Source organism: Equus quagga, chromosome 2 (genome assembly GCF_021613505.1).
Source record: "Equus quagga isolate Etosha38 chromosome 2, UCLA_HA_Equagga_1.0, whole genome shotgun sequence".
Lineage (NCBI taxonomy): Eukaryota > Metazoa > Chordata > Mammalia > Perissodactyla > Equidae > Equus > Equus quagga.
The window spans coordinates 54,753,145-54,771,904 of NC_060268.1; the positions used below are offsets into that span (position 1 = coordinate 54,753,145).

The 18,760-nt window shown below is 42.2% G+C and overlaps 1 protein-coding gene across 3 annotated transcripts in view; it reads right to left on the bottom strand.

Annotated features, from left to right (window-relative positions):
• RORA (RAR related orphan receptor A) overlaps positions 1–18,223 on the bottom strand; it is a 98,727-nt gene extending 80,504 nt beyond the window's left edge. The window contains exon 1 of one of the 3 annotated variants that reach the window (XM_046652183.1): positions 18,162–18,223. In XM_046652183.1, coding sequence (XP_046508139.1) covers positions 18,162–18,216 — 55 coding nt within the window. In that variant the 5' untranslated portion in view covers positions 18,217–18,223. Of the gene's footprint in view, positions 1–16,457; positions 16,619–18,161 lie in introns of those variants that run through there. The other 2 variants (XM_046652185.1, XM_046652184.1) reach the window with 2 other exon arrangements.
• Positions 18,224–18,760: the final 537 nt, after the last annotated feature.

Consider the following 18,760-nt stretch of genomic DNA (forward strand, 5'->3'; position numbering starts at 1 on the left):
CTGTTTACACAGCGAGTGTGTTTCAGCCTCTACGTTTAACTGGCTGATAAAACCCCTCCATACTCTGAGACTGACCTCGCTCTTGGGGCACTAACTCTTCTCTTACCTACAAGAGTCAAGAGCAAGACCCTGGAAAAGCACAGGTGAAACCCTCTTGCTCCCACTCAACTGACAGCCTGTTGATAGGAAACCAAGTGGAACCAAGACCTGCATGCTCCCGATTCGATCATAACAAAGAGGCCGATGGCCCAGCTACAAAGGGCCACGTGAATGTCCTAGATGTTAGATGCCAACAAAGCGATTACAAAATTAAGAACAAGTATTTGGGCATTGCTTTCTTACTGCACGCTATTTTTCACAAGAAATTTCAGGGAAGGTTGGCCCTTCACACATTTAATTAGTGTAATGGAACTGATTCTGCCAAGCACATCCGAAGTGAGTAGAAGGCTCAGCCTTCTTGTCAAGCTCTAGGTGCCAACCGGTTTTATCTGGGCAGAACTCTTTCCTCCTGGAGAAGGTCTGAGGGCGTGTGAATGATGTATCTCGGATGGACGTCTCCGTCACTTTTGAGGTGGCATGACCTGCAGGGCTTTCCATCACTACACACAGTAATAAAATTCCCCAAAGCGCCAACATTAGTGGAAAATCTCACATCTACCAGCAATTGGGATATCTCTGGAAATGGCACTAATTGCACAAAATATTTCTTCCTTGGTGCAAGTACAAACGGAAAAGACAAATAGCAGTAATTTACTACTATTTTTGCTACTGTAGGTTGCAGATGATTAAAGATAAATTGTAAAGCCTCCGTAAAGCACAATTTTTGCCAAATCTCTGTTGTGTTAAAAAAGAAAATAACAAAAACCCTGAAAATGTAACATCAGCAATGATTCTGGTCTTGCATGGCCATTAAAGATAAAGACATTATAAAGAAAATGGGGATTAGAAAATTTGTCCTTGAATTCATGTTTGAAAGTGCTTTAATATATAATTCATGGCTTATCTGATAAATTTGTCTAAATTGAAAGCCCCTTCTATTGTTCACTCGTGCTTTGTCACAAAAGCTTCTGACTGTCTCCTAACGTGAATCACAGGGCAGTGGTTCTCAGACTTTCTGCGGTCTGAATCCTTTTATGCTCTTAAAAGCCCCAAAGAGCTTTTGTTCATGTAGGTTACATATCAATAATTACTGTAAAAGAAATTAAAACTCAGAACATTTGAAAATATTTATTTATAATTTGAAAATAACAGTAATAAACTCATTATCTATTAACATAAGGTATTTTAATGAAAAATAAATACAGTTTCCAAAACAAAAGAAGTAAGACGAGTACCATTATTTCACATTTCTGCAAAGCTCTTTAACCTCTAGCTTAACAAAAGACAGAGAGATTCTCATCGCTTCATCTGCATTTAATTTGTTGTGTTCTCTGAGTTGAAGCGTGTGAAGAAAATCTGGCCTCCTACTGACACGTAGCTAGAAGACGGAGGAGTATTTTAATAGCCTTTTCAGATGATTGTGGATATTCATCTTTGATACTAAACCAAAACTCAACAAGCGGCGGTTTCTTAGAGGTTAGTTGCAATATGGAACCTGGAACCATATCAGTTATTTTTTGTACTCTCTTAAATTCAAATACATTGGTATATTTTGCACTATGAATGAACTTTTTAGTCGCGCATGTTTTCATAATAGCACGCATTGGTCACTTGGAAACTGGCAGTTCACTGAGTTATATAGCTCTTCTAGATGTTGACATTCTTCATTACCAAAAGTGATTATATCAAGTAATCACATTTATTAATACCACACCACCTACAACATCTGAAAAGCCTTTCAGTACTGGGAAGCTGTCAAGTTCATGGTGTCAGATACAAGTGCTCTAAAATTCTAGTATTTGCCTGAAAGCTTGAATTTATTGGCAATAAATACCACCAACTTTTTCTTGAAATGACAGGCTCCCTTGGTTCATTTTTGAGAAAACGTATGACATATACCTAAGTCTGAAAAACCACAGTCAGTCCTTCTAGTAAGTAAAATGGCACTCCATTCAAAATGCAGCCAGTTCAGCTCTTAATTCAAACAATGGCACAAGTATTTTTCCCTGGAGACGAACGTTCTTCTTCAGTACAGAGCAGAAGCGTTTCATCTGCTTCATGCGTTCTTCCCGTTTCGTCAGAAAGAATATTAAAAAGACTTGTACGTGAGGGTCAAAATTTAATAAACTTAATAATTTTTACTGCTTCATCAAGGACATTCTCAAATGACCGTGGTGATGTTTTCTTAACAGCAAGTGCACAGTAATGATGAATACGATGACCACTAACTAGGATAGGTTGGTGCCACTGCCTTGGTTCCTGCAAATATGCCAGGAGGTTTTTACCCACTGATGCTTGGGTACTATTAATGCAGACGGTCAGTACAGTTAAAAGGGCAAATAATAACTTCGAATTGTTACACAAATAGTTTTTACCTCTGGGAACCCTTAAAAGGGCCTTGGGGACCCCCAGGGTGCCTGGATCACACGTTGAGGACCACTGCTGCAAAGGATAGCAGCAACTGCACAAATCCACTCTCTAATCTGCTCAATGCGTATGTCCTTGTGGGGTTCACGGAAAGAAGATTTAAAGGTTTATTTCTGTCTCCACTCTCCTGCCTTCCCCGCTTAAAAAAAACTCCACTGTGGTAATTCAACATAAATTGTGTGTATAGAACAAAGAAATTGCAGTACACTCGATTTCATCAGCATTTTTCTCTCTAACAAAGAAAGCTGCTCCAACAAGCTATTGGGAAAACCATCATGAGTTATAGGAAATATGACATGCTCAGTCCTCCTGCTATCCCATCTAACTCCCAACCCTCCCAACCTTTCACTTCGGGGGCGTTTTGGAGGAGCTCTTAGAGTGTCCTCGGAAATAATTGGGTGTCCTAATTCAGCCACATGCAAATTAATGCTCCCCTAAAGAGGCCTTATTATAATTTCCAACCCTTGATGTCTACATAATCCCCTATAGTTCTTTAACTTCTTGCTTTCTAACTTCTGTTTACCGATGCACTACTTTTGTCAGCTCAGTATAGCATCAATTAGTAAGACAGTGGTGTTTATTAGGTCTCCCCAGAGCCTTGAGAAAGCTTCTTTGTATTTATTAATGACTACACAGAGCACTACTATTTTTCAATAGCATTTAAAAATGAGTAAATTACTGAAGAAGAACTATAAAAGAACTTCAAATTTCAAAGGCGAGGCAAAAAAAAAGCATATTATTTCCAACCACCCATAATACTTGCATGGTTAATTTTGTTTTCAATTTAGTATCAAGGGTGGGGGGGAGTCAAATCCAGAGTGTTCTTCCTGTTCCACTTTTGGCATTTGATTTAGAGAACTGAGGCACAGATCTGGTGATTAATTAAGAGCTGGTTTAACAGGTCTAAACTTCATTATCACACACACCTGTTAAGTAATACGCACCTGATTCAGCAAAAATCCACCCACAGGGTTAATTTTAAAAAGTTAAAAAGCAAGCAAGCCAGAGAGAAAACAAGGCATAACTCCACAAATTTAGGTCCAGCGTTATGCTCTCAAGCAGCATTCAAAACACCCAACTTGAAATGTATCCAATTTGAACTCTCATTTTGTGAATAATTCCCTGTACTACATTAGGTGAGGTCAGAGCTGCCCACGCTGCTACAGAATTCGCTACTTAAGGAAACCAGAGAGCCCAACCTTTCCTGCGATGGATGAATCTTTCCTAACCAAACTTAAAGTGATGGGGAGCAGAGTGCTCATTTGCCCTGCTTTCATATTCCTGGTCATTTATGAAATGAAGACGCTGATCTGCAAAAATCACTTTGCATTCATGAAAGGAGCTCTGGGAGCTCCCCCTGAGCATCTGGCTATGAGGCAGAAACGTACCTCAGTGCACTTCCTTTGTCTTGCGCTTCCTCTTTGATGTGCAAGTCACTGGTGGAGTAAGCTGTGATCGCTTTGATGTTGAACTTCTAGACTTTATTGTTACTAGCATGCCTACAAGGAGAGCTGTCAGTCATTTCTTACATCTGAACAACCATGTTTCTTTACAGCGCCTCTTTTACAAGCATCAATCCTTAAGTACATGTTTTCACATTTCTGCTGATTACCACACTATCTTTATTGGGGGAGGGCTGTGCTCAAATATAACTACAGCACCCACATTTTCTGTAAACACCCTGAGGCGTCATCAGATGGCTGGTAACCAACCTTCAACAAGAGAAGCCTGAGCGCAAAACATATTTCTAGCAAATGAAAACATTCTGAAAACGCTCAAGCCATCTTAACAGTCAAAATGAGTCGTTTAGCTTTATTTCCCCTAAGCAGTCACTGAAATCACACAGAAACTTCCAAGCCACTTGAAAAGGGATTCTGAATGCAACAGCAGCAGGGGGCTTAGAAAGTCTGCCAAAACTTTGAGACATCTTAACTCATCTTAAACAACTTTGTTTCTCTGCAATTGCGGAAACAAAACACTTCTGTTCTACATGATTTTGCTTGTGATAGAAACATTGCTTTTGAAACAGATTTCTGCCAAACCAATTATTTTGTTAAACAATATTATTTTCAGAAGGTGCTTGCTATTATGGATGCAACTTAAGTTAGAAGAAGATGGGTTTTCATAATATTATGTCTCAGGCAAACATACGGATGTGTGTACAATTTTTTAACAATATGCACGCAAAAGAGACAATATGCTCATCTTTAACAATCTCTTAGAAAAGACATGGCTCTTATTTCATTTACCAGCTCCCTTCAGACTTACTTTTCAAACTCTTTTATCACCTCTGGGAACTGCTGAATATTATCAAACCCCATTGGGACATTCCACACATAAAGGAAATAAAATTAAGTTGCTTACCTCACACCACGCCAGTTTATGATGAACTGCTATCTTTCTGAATAAATGTTTCAATGAAACCCAAATTCTTAGAGATATCGGCTCTCAAATGAGGAAGTACAATGATATTTTTCATGATGGAGCTTCGTTCTGTTATTTTCCTTTTATAAGCTGGCAACACAGGAGATGTACTGTTTCTGATTGCTAATAAACTGCAAACAATATATTAGGAGAGACTCAATTTCTTTGGGTTTCTAGCTTGGAATATTTAGTAAGGAATAAAATGACTGTGGTGTGCAATGGTTAAGACCATTCCAGAGTTTTCCATTTTTAAGCAACTTCCCTACCCCACCTCCTCGGTTTTAACTCAACCATCAAAAATGGAAAGGCCTTCGGCTAGAATTTGATAAATAAGGTATGACTGTAATTTACCAGAACTAAGTCTGGGCATATTTGTTATTAATATTAATGAAAGTTTGCTTGTTCTTTTTTTTTTTTCGGTGAGGAAGGTTGGCCCTACCATCTGTTGTCAATCTTCCTCTTTTTGCTTGAGGAAGATTGTCGCTGAGCTAACATCTGTGCCCATCTTCCTCTATTTTGTATGTGCGATGCCACCACAGCATGGTGTAATGAGCGGTGCATAGGTCTGCACCTGGGATTGGAACCTTTGAACCCTGGGCCACCAAAGCAGAGCGTGTGAACTTAACCACTAGGCACCGGGCTGCCACCAGGCCGCCACCAGCCCCTGCTTGTTCTTAAATTTATTTAAATAGTCGGCAAAAAGTAATTGCTTCTTTCTACCTCAAATTTTCACTTCCAAAAGGAACCGATTAGCTGAAGGAGGCGCCTATGGCAATTAGGGGTGAGAGGCTGTGACGAAACTAGAAGGCTTGCATTTGCATCCTCTAACTCTTGAACAAGAGACCGCACCATTTTTCTGTTCTGATAGAAAGATTTTCACAGATGGGGGAACTGGAAAAGATCTTGATAACTATCAAGCCCAATCCTCTCATTTTATGAACGGGGAAAGTGAGCAATTGGAGTAACCTGACAATTATTGAGTAGCAGAGCTGGGAGGAGAACCGACATCTCCTCCTACCCTATAAGGGGGTTTCCACCATCCAACACTATTTCCCTGCACTGGGGACCGATGACTCATTGTAAAGTAAGGGTGCTGGACTTCAGGGGTTTCTAAACCAGTATCGTCTGGGCAATTAAAAAATTACCAATATTTGACACCCACCTCTGACCAAAATATCAGAACCTCTAGGAATGGAGCCTGGGCTTGTATTTTTTAAAAAGCTCTCCACACGGTCTAACATGCCGACGAAGTTGAGAATTAAGAGATCAGATGATCTCGAGGCTCCCTTCTGGGTTTATTGCCAAACGTTCACCATCGGTTGGGAAAAATTTTTGGATTCCACTCCCTGCTAAGCCATTACACTGTTTTTATGTTGGCCGAGCTGTTACCATTATCTGCATTTATCTAGTTCATTGACGTGTTTACTAAGGTACCGTCTACCTCTTCCCACCAAGATGCACACTCGCAGAGATCAAAGTCTGCTATGTTCACTGCTGCCCCCACGGCCCCCAGCATCAGATTCGCCACAATAATGGGATATGGCACCAGCACTTTCCAAAGATGGAGGGGTCTGGAATTGCGCTGTGGAAGGGGTGGGCCCTCCTACACATGAACCAGAGCAGATCCACTTTTATCTGTTTTACCAGACCAGAATCTAAGCTGCATGAATGTCTGCCTAGTTTAGACATTGCCACCTCCAGCACTCAGGGTCTGAGAACATCATCTTGCAAACGGGGAGAATCAAGGAGCAGGGCACTAAAACCTTTACTTTGTTGCTGAAAAAAGCAACAGGGAAAAGACATCATTGTTTCCACTTGAGTTGGCCTTGACTCCTCCCGCACAATCCTCAGCTTGCCCCCACTGAGTGGTCACAGTGGTGGCAAGCCTCAGCCCTGGGGCTCACGGAGGGCTAGAAGGTCACAGCTGAGGCAAGATTTATGCGGAAAAGGCATACAGTGTCTGGAAAATATCACAGGCGCCTCCAGCACCAAAGCAGCCTGTGGGTCCTTTCCTGTTTGAGCCACTTGGGGTAAAAGATTTGGAGGTTGCCCACCTCCTCCTACACGCTGGTTGCTACAAAGGCCAAAATAATCAGAATACCTCAAGTGTGTTAATAACATCCAAATAATGGCAGAAATTGCTCATCTTGGGCACCTCTTCTACTAGGAAAGGAGATTTCAGTGGACCAAAGGGAAGTTTATGCTTACTCTAGTATCATTTACTCTCTGAGCTCTTTCCTTACTTAGTAAGAGGAGAGGGTAGGACCAGAGCAGTGGTTCTCAAACCTGTTGGATCCTCAGTCACCAGAGGGGCTTGTACAAATTCAAATTCCTTAGCCTCACCCCAGACCATTGGAAGCAGGATCCATGCAGGTGGTGATGGAGAATGGCCATTTATTTTTTAAATGCTTCCCAGTGAAGATCAAAGACATTTGGGAACCTCTGGAGGGCTAGTGGACTCCACTGCCCATCCCAGCTCTGACAAGAAGGGATGAGGCTTCACAAAGGGAGCTCTGAGGACCACCTACATCCGAAACACCTGAGACGTTATTTATTTATTTAAATTTTTTTCTCTCAGATATTAACTTTATTTCATATTTTGTTTATATTAACTATATTTTACATACAAGATCCTATAGTTTCAGGTGTACATCATAGTGATCTGATATTTATATACATTATGAAATGATCACCATGATAAGTCGTTACCATCTATATCACAAAGTTATTACAATATTATTGATTATATTCCCTATGCTGTACATTACATCCCCATGACTCATTTATTTTATAACTGGAAGTTTGTACCTCTTAATCCACTTCACCCCTTTCACCCACTCCCCAACCCCTCCCTGCTCTGGTAACCACCAGTTTGTTTCCTGTATCTATGAGTCTGTTTCTGTTTTATTTGTGCATTTGTTTTGTTTCTTTGATTCCATGAATAAGCGAGATCACACAGTATGTGTCATTCTCTGCCTGACTTATTTCACTTAGCATAATACCCTCAAGGTCCATCCATGTTGTCTCAAATGGCAAGATTTCATTCTTTTTTTATGGCTGAGTAATATTCCAGTGTGTGTGTGTGTGTGTGTGTGTGTGTGTGTGTGTGTATACACACACACCATATCTTCTTTATCCGTTCATCTATTGATGGACACTTAGGTTGTTTCCATATCTTGGCTATTGTAAATAATGCTGCAATGAACACAAGGGGACATAGACACTTTTTAAACACCATCCTTCTTGGATTAGGAAGACTAAACTGACAGAATCAGGCTCTCTCCCGGTGGGACCCATACACCTGCCTTTGCAACTCTCTGGGTTATGGGATGTACTCTAAAGTTTCAGAACCACTGTTTTTGGCAGGATTTTAGAGCTAACCTATGGCTTACTTGGAAGGAAATGATGTTTACACATAAGCATAAGGATTTGCTTTATCTAATTACATTAACATTTCATTGCATGTTGCAAAATCTCCTTTGTTTTAAATGGCAAGTAGCTCATAGAAACTGCAAAGCTATACGCTCAGTAGTCTTAAAGCAGCCTTCTCTGGTTAAGCGTGGCTGCCAATTTCTCCAGTGCATTTGTTAAAATGCTGATTCATGGCTTAAGAGACGTGATTGGGAGAAAGGCGGCTGAGCTGTATTATAAAAGCACACAGGTGGCCCTTGAATAACCCAGGACACGGTACGCACTTAATAAGTATTTGCTGAAACAAATTTATTTATACCCAGTGTTCGCCAGAAGATTTGACATGAGATAAACAAATACAAGAAGAAAAAAGAAACCAACAACTGAAAGATGAAAATAACATTCTCTGAAAAAGAGACTATTTCTCATGTGGTGAAAGAATCACACTTTTGGGTGGCGCAGTTTGAAAAACCGTTTGCTTCAATAACTGATCTGAAACTTAACCACAAGTCTTCACTTCTGAACCACTACCTTATTTCTATGATGGTAAGGTTTAAGCAGAGGGTTTTCCTTGTTTATTTTTTCCCTTCCTTGTTTTTCACGTAAAGACGCAATTTCATCTTTCCGGTAGGAACAAGCGAGCACTGTCATCCTTTAAAACCCCAGTGATTACCTGTCATTATTATCACCCTGGTTATTCTAGCTCAGCTCAGAAGGCTTGCCTTTTTGAGCAATGCAAAATTCACATAAACCTGCGACCTCACTCCTCTGTGTAGCATCAGCGACAAATGATAGTTAAGAAAACAGAAAGATCAATACGTATTTCTTTGGTTGCCATGCAGAAAGCATACTGTTTTATGACTGTTTCACACTTGATATATGAGCAAAATCTGAACCCATGATTCACTTGTATTATCTATTTATCGTAAAAATTACACAAACGAATGCTTATCTCTATTCCGTGCAGTGTTTTAAAGCATAAACTATATAATGCTGTAAAAACCAAGGTAACATATACTCTATTTCTTTGGCAAATTGTATACTTAAATGAACCAGATGATTTAGCCATAAGTGTTCAGAAATCAAGGGGTTAACAGTTTTGCATCCATGTTTAAAATTGTTTTATTGCCAAAAAGAGCTACAATAGTTTCCTTCTTTCTAAATGTTTGTCTTTTTTCTTTTAATGCTTTAGATTTAAAAAGGGAAAATGCTGGATTTCTCTGATCAAAATGACTGACGATCTCTTTTTAAAAAATATTTGAAGGTAGGGGAATAGAATTGAGGTTGAAACTCTAAAATAAAAATACAAGGATTACCATAAAGGTCATAATAATCATTTACTCACAAACCAACTCTCGCTTAAAATTTTAAATTTAATATGGGGCCAAACAGAACTTTATAAATCAGCTTTAATCTATGTTGTTTTTTTAAAATTCCCTTACCTCCTTCCAAGCAAACTTTTAAAATTCATTATCTCCCTCACAGTTGCGTTTCTAATTACCATGTAAAACAATGAATTACACTCTTGAATCTGATGCAGAATGCCCCATAGCAAGTGAGAAAATAATTTCAACCTTTGACCTTCTCCATTAGCCTGATGGGAAATTCATTGGCACCATTATGGCTTTTAGCTTTCCATGAGTCAATTACCACTAGAGGGCAGCCTTATCTCAGATCTGACACTACTTTGGAGAAAAACGCCTTATAAACGCTTATAATGTTCCTTTAATTATTTTTGCAATATCTTTGACTTTCCTGGATATTTAATAATCAACTGCAGTTCATCTAAAAGTATTCCTAAATAGGTCAAAAGTCCCCTTTCACAAATTACAGTGATATCAGAAAGGCTGGTTATGAGATGACCTAAGAGATTAACTTATGTATCTCAAAAAATTTAGAAGCACAATTTTTAAATCTTTACTCCCTACGACATGGTGGCTTAAGTGATGAATCCATCATACCACAACTAGTACTTGGGTTCTACTTTTGGTGCAAAAATTTCAAAAGGTTCTAGACAAACTGAAGCGTGTTTGAGGAAGACACTGACCAAGACTGTGGGAAGACTGACCATGAACAAAAGGAGTGGAAGACAACAAAGATGAAGTGTTAGAGAGATGTGTGTGTCTTTCATACTTAGTCTTCAAATAACTGACAATCTTTCATATGAAAGATGGATGAAATGTGTTCTACACAGCCCCAAAAGAAAGGGTCAGCCTCAACGGATTGCAAGTACAAAGGAGAGATTCATGCTCGATATAAGAATAATTTTCTAACTCAAGATGAAATAAGCTACCTCTATCAATAGTGAGTTCCCCATCATAGGAGGTGTCCAACCATCACCAGACAACCATTTGGCAGGAATGTTGTCGAGAGAAACCAAATGCCAAAGACACGTATCTGAATGACTTTTAAGGTTTCTTCTCTCCTCGAGACTCTATGAAATAATGCTTATTTGCTTTCAGATGAACACACCTCGATCCAGTCGTCAGAGGTAAACACTCATCAAGGGAGAAATGAGCTTCTGCAGATCTATCTACTTGGAAACTTTCACTCCTCATGTGATTTTCTAAAAGACAACAGAGTTCTCAAAAGGATGTCCGCAATCACGCCCCTTAGCTGTCATAGAATCAACCAGGACAGCACTCACAAGGATTCATGAGCTTTCTAAACATAAAGGCATATTAAAATTAGAAGATGCATTTGTGAATGATCCCTTTGCCTAAAGACAAGTGGAACATACAGATAAATCTCTAACTCAATTCTCTCACAATGGGGATAGGTTACTCAGGTTAGCTGCACTTCATCGTATTCTGTATTCTTCAGGAAAGTAACGCTTCCATTTCATCCAGATCCTCTTATAACAAGCGGACTTAATGAAAATCATGGATGAAGAGAGCTAATGATAAGCAAATACGAATAACTCCATTTGTACCAAATTGATTTTATTAAATAGTAATTTAAAGATATTAGGCTCAGCAAAGCATTACATAATTGAATCTATTTTTTTCCCTTATAAATGCCAGAGTTATAATTTCCACTAACTAGAGACAAAGTTATATCCAGGACATTTTCACAGCTTCCTCCAGGGGAGGTAGCACGAAGATAGTAGAAATTAGGGCTCTAGACCGCGCTTCACCGTGTGTCAGCTAGAAGAGCTTGGCCACAGCACATAACCTCTGTGAGCCTCATTTTCTTCCACTAAATATCATGTCAGTATCAACGACTTTCCGGGGGGGATTAAATGAGATAAGAATGTTTGTGATTCATAAAGCACAAAATAAATATAGATTAACATGAGTCCTCTATGTACGAAATGCCTAGTAAATTTCAGAGGCAATGAAATCAAAAGCAAAAACTCAAATCACTGGCAAACCTAAGGAATATCAAACCTAATTTTTATACTCTAGGGAGCAAAGATTTTAAAGTTATCACATCATCTCCTTATAATATGATGAAGGCTGACAAACATCACTTAAAAAAGAAAATCCAGAAACAAAAGATTTTAACTGCTTTCTTACATTTTGCCCATTGGCGAATATAAGCTATTAACTCTCTATTTAGACCTCTTATCTCTGGACATAGCAGTCTGACAATTTACAGAAAAACCAGGTTCCATCATGTCACACACAATACTGACAGATACAAAAGGCTCTGATTACGAATCTCTAAGTCCATGACTCAAAGGCTGGGGTCGAAGGGAGGTATCCTCAGCAGAGGAGCTGGAGGGGGAGAAAGAACTTGTAAATCATTCTTGAAAGGGTCAATATGTGGCTTTTGAGATAACATCAAATGTCAGTTCACACTTGTGTTGTCACTGGTGGATCGCTCCAAATTATTATTATTATTTTTTTAAGCAGAGAAACATAAACACGGTGTAGCTATTGATTCTGAGCATCTAAATATGGTTTTTAAAATTACTAAATATGAAATATATAGGTTAAGGCAGCTTTGATTTCTTATTAATAAGAACTGTGAATATTTAGAATGCAAGCAGAAAAGATTTCTAAGACAAAGTATTCCTAGAAGATTCCCTCCATACAAGGGGTTTTATTGATCACTAAAATAATTCAAGAGAATTCTAAAAAAACTGAACTCCAACTCTACCTCTGCAGATCTGTCTATCTATTGATCAATCAATCAATCAATCCATCCATCCAGTAACTTTTTCTCCCAGTAAATGGTCATTTGTAAATATTATTTTTTTAGGCTCCCCGGAGCAAATTACAAAGTGGCTGGGTGCAATTGCAGGTTCTTTGCAATTATCTCCTTGCTGATCTCATCCATTTTATCATGATTCACTTGGCTGGGAGGGAAAGGTGGGGGAAAAAGGAGTCTAGAGAGAACTATTAATATATTTACTGATATATCTAGTAGATATAAAGAACTATTAATATATTTACCCATATATCTAGTAGATATACATCTAGTAGATATTAAAAAACCCTAAGATTTAAGTATCTATATATCTATATATATTTATACAGATATTTAAAGGACTATTTCTATTTAGAAATTGTATTATTTTACAACTGGGCAGCATTAAAGAAATTGTATGGTACTCAATTCAAATTGAGGGCAAAGTGGTTTACTTGAGTATGATACGGCTTTGCATTTCAAGTGATGTGACTGAAATATATAAAATCAAGAGGTTGATCATGAAAATGGTGCTTTTCAAATATTCTCTACTTCACAGAGGGTCCGAGCCCCCCATCCTCCTCCCACGGACACATGGATTCAGAGATCCCCTTTGTCTTGAAAAGAATTGACCCTTCCTTGCCCAATAAGCACTCTGCTCAGCGGAGCAGCCATTTGGGTTTTCTCTTGTCAAGGTCCAGCCATCACCCTCTCCCTCTCCTACCTGTCAAAGCTCACAAAAATGGGACAAAAATCCCAGCTAAGGGATACAACTGACACGGGGCTTAAAATAAGACCAGGTGTAAAATTCAAATTTCATTTGGTTAAAAGAAAGGCCAAATTCTTCAAAACTATAAATCACATTCAGTAGATTTGGAAATACTACTAATCACCAGCATATACAGTATTTTCAAAGTGGTAAGGTGTCTTGTGTTTTTGCACATGAATTGTGCTGGGGGAAGAATCTATTATGGGCCAGAATTTCCTTTAATCTCCCTTCACTCTCATAACTGCATTTACATGAACAGAGGCTGAGCACTCATATGAAGCAAAGGGATGTATAATCGAGTGAAACTGACGAAGCGCTTGCATTTCCTTTCAGGACTCGGTGGCCGCCTGACATTTGGCCAACGCACTTTTATGATGAGCAGAACAAGCGCTCCCCTAATTATAAATGTTATCGCTGGCTCTCTCCGTTTGCCCAAGAAGCAATCCAAATGGTATTGGAATTTTGTTGTTAATTAAACAAAAACAAAACTGAAGGATGAGACTAAAGTTGCTCAAATGAAGATTTATTACTTCTAAGGATGAAACCACTTTAAGCCTAAACTTATTTGACAACTAACGCAGAGAAGGATTTTCTTCTTTTGTGAGTTCAAAAGGCCTGATTTACTGATGTAAAAAACATCAGTAAATCAGCCAACAAAGAGAATGTTTCTCTTTTATGGTGGCTTGTTCTCTCCTCCCCCGTCCATATGCATACACATACCAAAAAGCTATATCGTAAAGAGTGTTTCTGTTTTGCATGAAAAATCTAATTATACAAACTCTCTTACATATGGAACCAATTTAACTATTAAAACTGAGAGGCAGTAGGGAAGTATTTAATATGATTTGGGGCCAGTTTTTTCCGCTTAAATCTGATATGGAAACATTTACGGCATTCCTAATTTCCCCACAAACTATTTTTCTCCAGTTTAAATTTGCACCAAAGCAAGACAATCCCATTAAAACACAGGATATTATGATATTGGGAATGAAATATTCTAATTGTCTTGATGCATTCTATTTCTCTCTCTGTCTCTCAGGCGTACAGAAAAACTGCATTACCAGTACTTGTGAGCTACTTTTCTCAAAACACAATACTATGAATCTATTATCTACTGACAGCCAGAGGTCACTCCAAGACAAATGTGTGGGCTACAGCTTTGGGGGGACGCGGTGGTGGTATGATTCTCATGATTATATTAAGAAGGGATAGTATGGAACTTCACTTTGTACTGGAACTACAAAAGCAAAAGCGTGCGTACTTGGAAACATCAAAATTACATTAAAGTAGTAAAATATACTTTCCTTATTAATTGTTTGGTGGTCACCGTTCATTAGGGGAAATAGTCTCAGCTTCTCATCCGTCCCGTCATCAACGCAAATTATATTAAATAAAAATGGATAAAAACCAGCACTGGCACCTCCCAAACAGCAAAATCTATATCATAATTTAAAGAAAAAAATGGAAGAAAATGTCTCAACTACAAAGGCTCTTTGAGTCGTTTTAAGGATTAATGAAATACAGGAAATAAAAGTTTTTTTGAGGGGGAGGGGAGGAGCGTAGATTTCTTTTACATAAGAAGTCGGTAAGAAAATCTTAACACTTTTTTCTTTCCAAAATGATTTTAAGTGCTTAAGAACGCGGATGACAAGGTTTCCTCTCCTTTAACTTTAACAGTGGCATATTCTAAAAATAATTAAATCCCATTTCCCGCAAGCCACAGGGGAAAAGACGGAAATTTGCTGTGGGTACGTCGTATACAAAGATTTTCATCTCAAGCAGCTCATCTTAGCGTCCAGTACGTTTCGGCTTGTTAATAATTAATCAAAGAGATGCCACCCAATCTCTAGTGAAGAAAGGCAAAGCTCGGTGATCCGAAAGTACACCCAGCGCAGACACCGAATTGGTGTCCTTCATCCTGGATTGCAAAAAACCCTCAACCTAGCAAACGTTTAACGAGCGCCCGGCGCCCGCACGGATAGGCAGATGCCGCAGGACAGTCTCGGTCTGCAAAAATGCTGCGCATTAGGGGAGCCCCGTCAGCCGCAAACAGATGGGGCTCTAAATCCCCACTCCCAGAGGCCGGGTCTGCGAAGCCGCTCGGCAGATTATCTACGGAGGAACCTGCTGGCGCACAAGCGGGCAGCGGGCTGAGTTTCTCCGGGGCTGTTTGCTGGTCTCGGTTTCTCCGGGCCGCAGAGGCGACTTCCTGCACACCTCCAAACTTTGGCTTTCCCCTTAGAAACTTCCCTGACTTGCCATGGTTTCTTTCCTCCTCACCTAGGAGGACCCGGAGCCAGTCCTCTCTTCAGCCAGTCCCCCCTGCGATCTAGCCACCAGCCTGGCTAAGGAATTCTGATCAGGGTGTAAGGCCGGGTGGGAGGCTTGGCCGCGACTAACCCGCGCCCGTCGGCCCTCCCCGCCATCTAACCTCCACCGCTGCCCGCAAATCCTGTGGGCAGACAAGTTGCCTCCGCACATCCATCCACAACCCAAAGTATCAAGTGGGGGTACGCTGCGGCTGCGGGCAGCTGCCCAGGGAGTCTTGGCACGCTCGAGAAACCCTTCTTGCTCGGCCCGGGCGCTTTCGGAAGTGGCCGCGGCGGGACGCAGCGCGGACCGGCCCCACTTTCCCGGCCAGCAGCCGCTCGGGCGCTCCGGGCTGCCGGGCCGCCAAGGGGGGAGGGCGCAAGGCCTGGGGCACTGACCAGTCCCCAGGGATGACATCGCGTCCGCGCGCACGCACGGCCCGGCCCGACCGCAGCGCCTTCCCTACGTAGGCCGGAGCTGTCCGGTGTGCGGGCCCTGAGGACCGGCCGCGGGAGCCCCCGGCTTCCTCCGAACTCCCCAGAAGCCCCCCTCCCTTCTAGAAGCGCGGAGACTCCTGGCAAACTTTCTTCCGGGAGCCTCGCTGGGTGCCAGGCGGACCTGGGCGACTGACAGGAGCCGGAGGGGGCGGAAGAGGGGGATCCAGCCCGTGCGCCTGTGCCCCCAACAGGAGGCAGGCAGATCCCGCGGCCGGGCTCAGGTGGCGCCGCTGCGGTGGCCCAGAAGGCCCTGGCGGGGCTCCCGCGCCCAGCCCGGGGCAGTACGTGCGCTCGGGCAGGCGCGCCCACCCCTCCCCCTGTGCTCCCGCCTCCCCGCCCCCCGGAGCAGCCAGCCCACCCGGCCCCGGCGGGGCGCCCGGGCTCACCTTTCATCGCTGCGATCACAAAATACATCATTTAAGCCGCGGTGCGGAGAGCGCAGGGAGAGCGGATGGTCCGACCCCGGAGCCCCCTCTGCCGCCGCCGCGCCGCCGTCGCCCGAGCCACAGCAGCAGCTGCCGCAGCTGCCCGCCCGCCGAGAGCCATCCCGAGCCATAAGAGGCTCCATGTGACCGGCTGACATCACGGCCGCCGCTCTGTTTACACCGCGCCCCTCCGCTTCCTCCCCGGGCGGGAGGCGGGAGGCGGGAGGCAGGCGCACCCAGCACCGCGCCCCGCCCCGCCCCCGCGGGCAGGTGAGCGGCGGCGGCTCCGCGGCGCCCCCCGGCCCCGCGCTGCCCTCTCGCGCCCCCGGCCCGCGCCCGGCCCCCAGCCTTCCCCAGCACCTGTGGCCGCCGGGGCGCCTTCTGCACGCAGCGCCCCGCGGAACGCGCGTCTACTTTCTCTGCCACCCCCGGGGGCAAGAGGGGAGCAACCTGATGCCACTTTTTCGCACCCTTCCAGGAGCCCCCAGGAGTGATAAATGTGCCAACTCGTTGGCGGAAAAGAGGGGTTTGGTTTGGGGGGCTGCAGTCACCCTCGTTTCCCATTTCCCAGAGCGCCCCAGCTCTATTCGGATGGGAGAGCCCTCCTCAGGGCCGTGGACATTGCAGCCATCCGGACCGTTCCGGGGAATGGAGTAAGCGCCTCCCAAATCTTTCCCGAGAGACTCGGCCTGGGCAGGGGGAACTCGGCCCATGCAGACGTGGGGAACCCTCATCACGCCAACACCTAAGGTCCTGGGTTACACCTTCCCTTCCCCCAGGACCACAGATACCTAGAAGAAGAAGAAAACTGTAGGTGAATCCCCTAAATGAACTCCAATCGCCAGCCGATGTGAGGCATTAAATTCCCAGGCTCTTCCATATCCAGCATTCTCTACAGAGAACCCATCTACAAGTGGAAAAGGCCCTGGTTTTCACCCCCTAAAAACGAGACGTTGTGGTACTTTGGACAGGAAATAAAAGACCTCTGAGGGTCAACTTTGTGAATTTTAACTCGAAATGAAGACTTAATTCCCTCCAAACTTTGAAGCTTAATTCTGTCCACTGGCCTCCTGGAAACTGAAATCATGATATTATTATCAGATGAATCTCTCTACTTTGAATTTCAAATGCTACATACCCAGAGTCTGCACTATTTAAAATTTCGGCAGGCATGTCTATAGTATTGAGCATAACAGAAAAATTCTCAAAAGCCAACTTTTTGTACCTACTACTGTTCCTTCGTGCCATTTCAATTATGCTTTCTTTTCTGATGGTCTATGTTTCCATTTACAACTTAAAATATTAGTTAGTTATTAGTTGTTGCATTCGTGGTGATTAAACAAGGAGAGTCCCAGCATTTTTTCCCCCATATAACTGAGTTGTTCTTGCCCCTGAGTTGGGCCATAATTTAAAACACACGCAGACAAGCAGCACTTTGAAACCTAGGATTCATATGCTCCCCACCACCCTCCAAGACAAAATTTATACAGTGCTCTGATTTAGAGGGTCAAAATAATTAATCGTACCTTAAATCAAGCCGTAGCTTTATAAAAGTATGATTTCAACTATAGTCATCCAAGCACAGTTTTTTTCCTTTAGAATTTTTTCCAAATAAAACCACAAAAATAAGAAAAGAAATTATGAAAGTGTGAAGCCAAGACCTACCCATGTTGACTCTTCTGTCCAGCCATAGCGAAGTGGACAAGAGTTTCAGATGCATCAACCATACCCACTGAGATGTTTACAATTATGAAATTAAATCACACCACGTTCCCATGATGCAACTGCATCTCCCAATGAGGCAACGCCCCTCGATTACACTGACACCGTCATTCATATTCGGTTCCTGACTTCCCTCGTCCTAACAACTCGAACAAGGAAGGGTAATGCCAAGCTGTCCTGTAGGTAGGTCCGAGGTTCAATTTTCTTTCCTTCATACTATTAAAGGATGGGAAAACATCAGAGACTGCTTGCTTATAGGTATGTTCTTCCACACTCGTTGCAAATGAACCCAGATATCCAATTCTGAAAATTCACAATGTTATTTTGAAACAGTACCCTGCCTTCGAAAACACACCTTTGAAAATGACCAAATCCATTAGCTCTAGCCTGCCTGTCAGACGTCGGACTCCAAGGCAAATAGTCTTACATTACTAGTAATCGGTATTTATTTCCAGACCATTTCAAATGAAATCGGTAATCGTGAAAGACAGGTAACGTGACAGGTGCTCCTGCAATTACAAGTAGTAGAATCATCTAGCCTA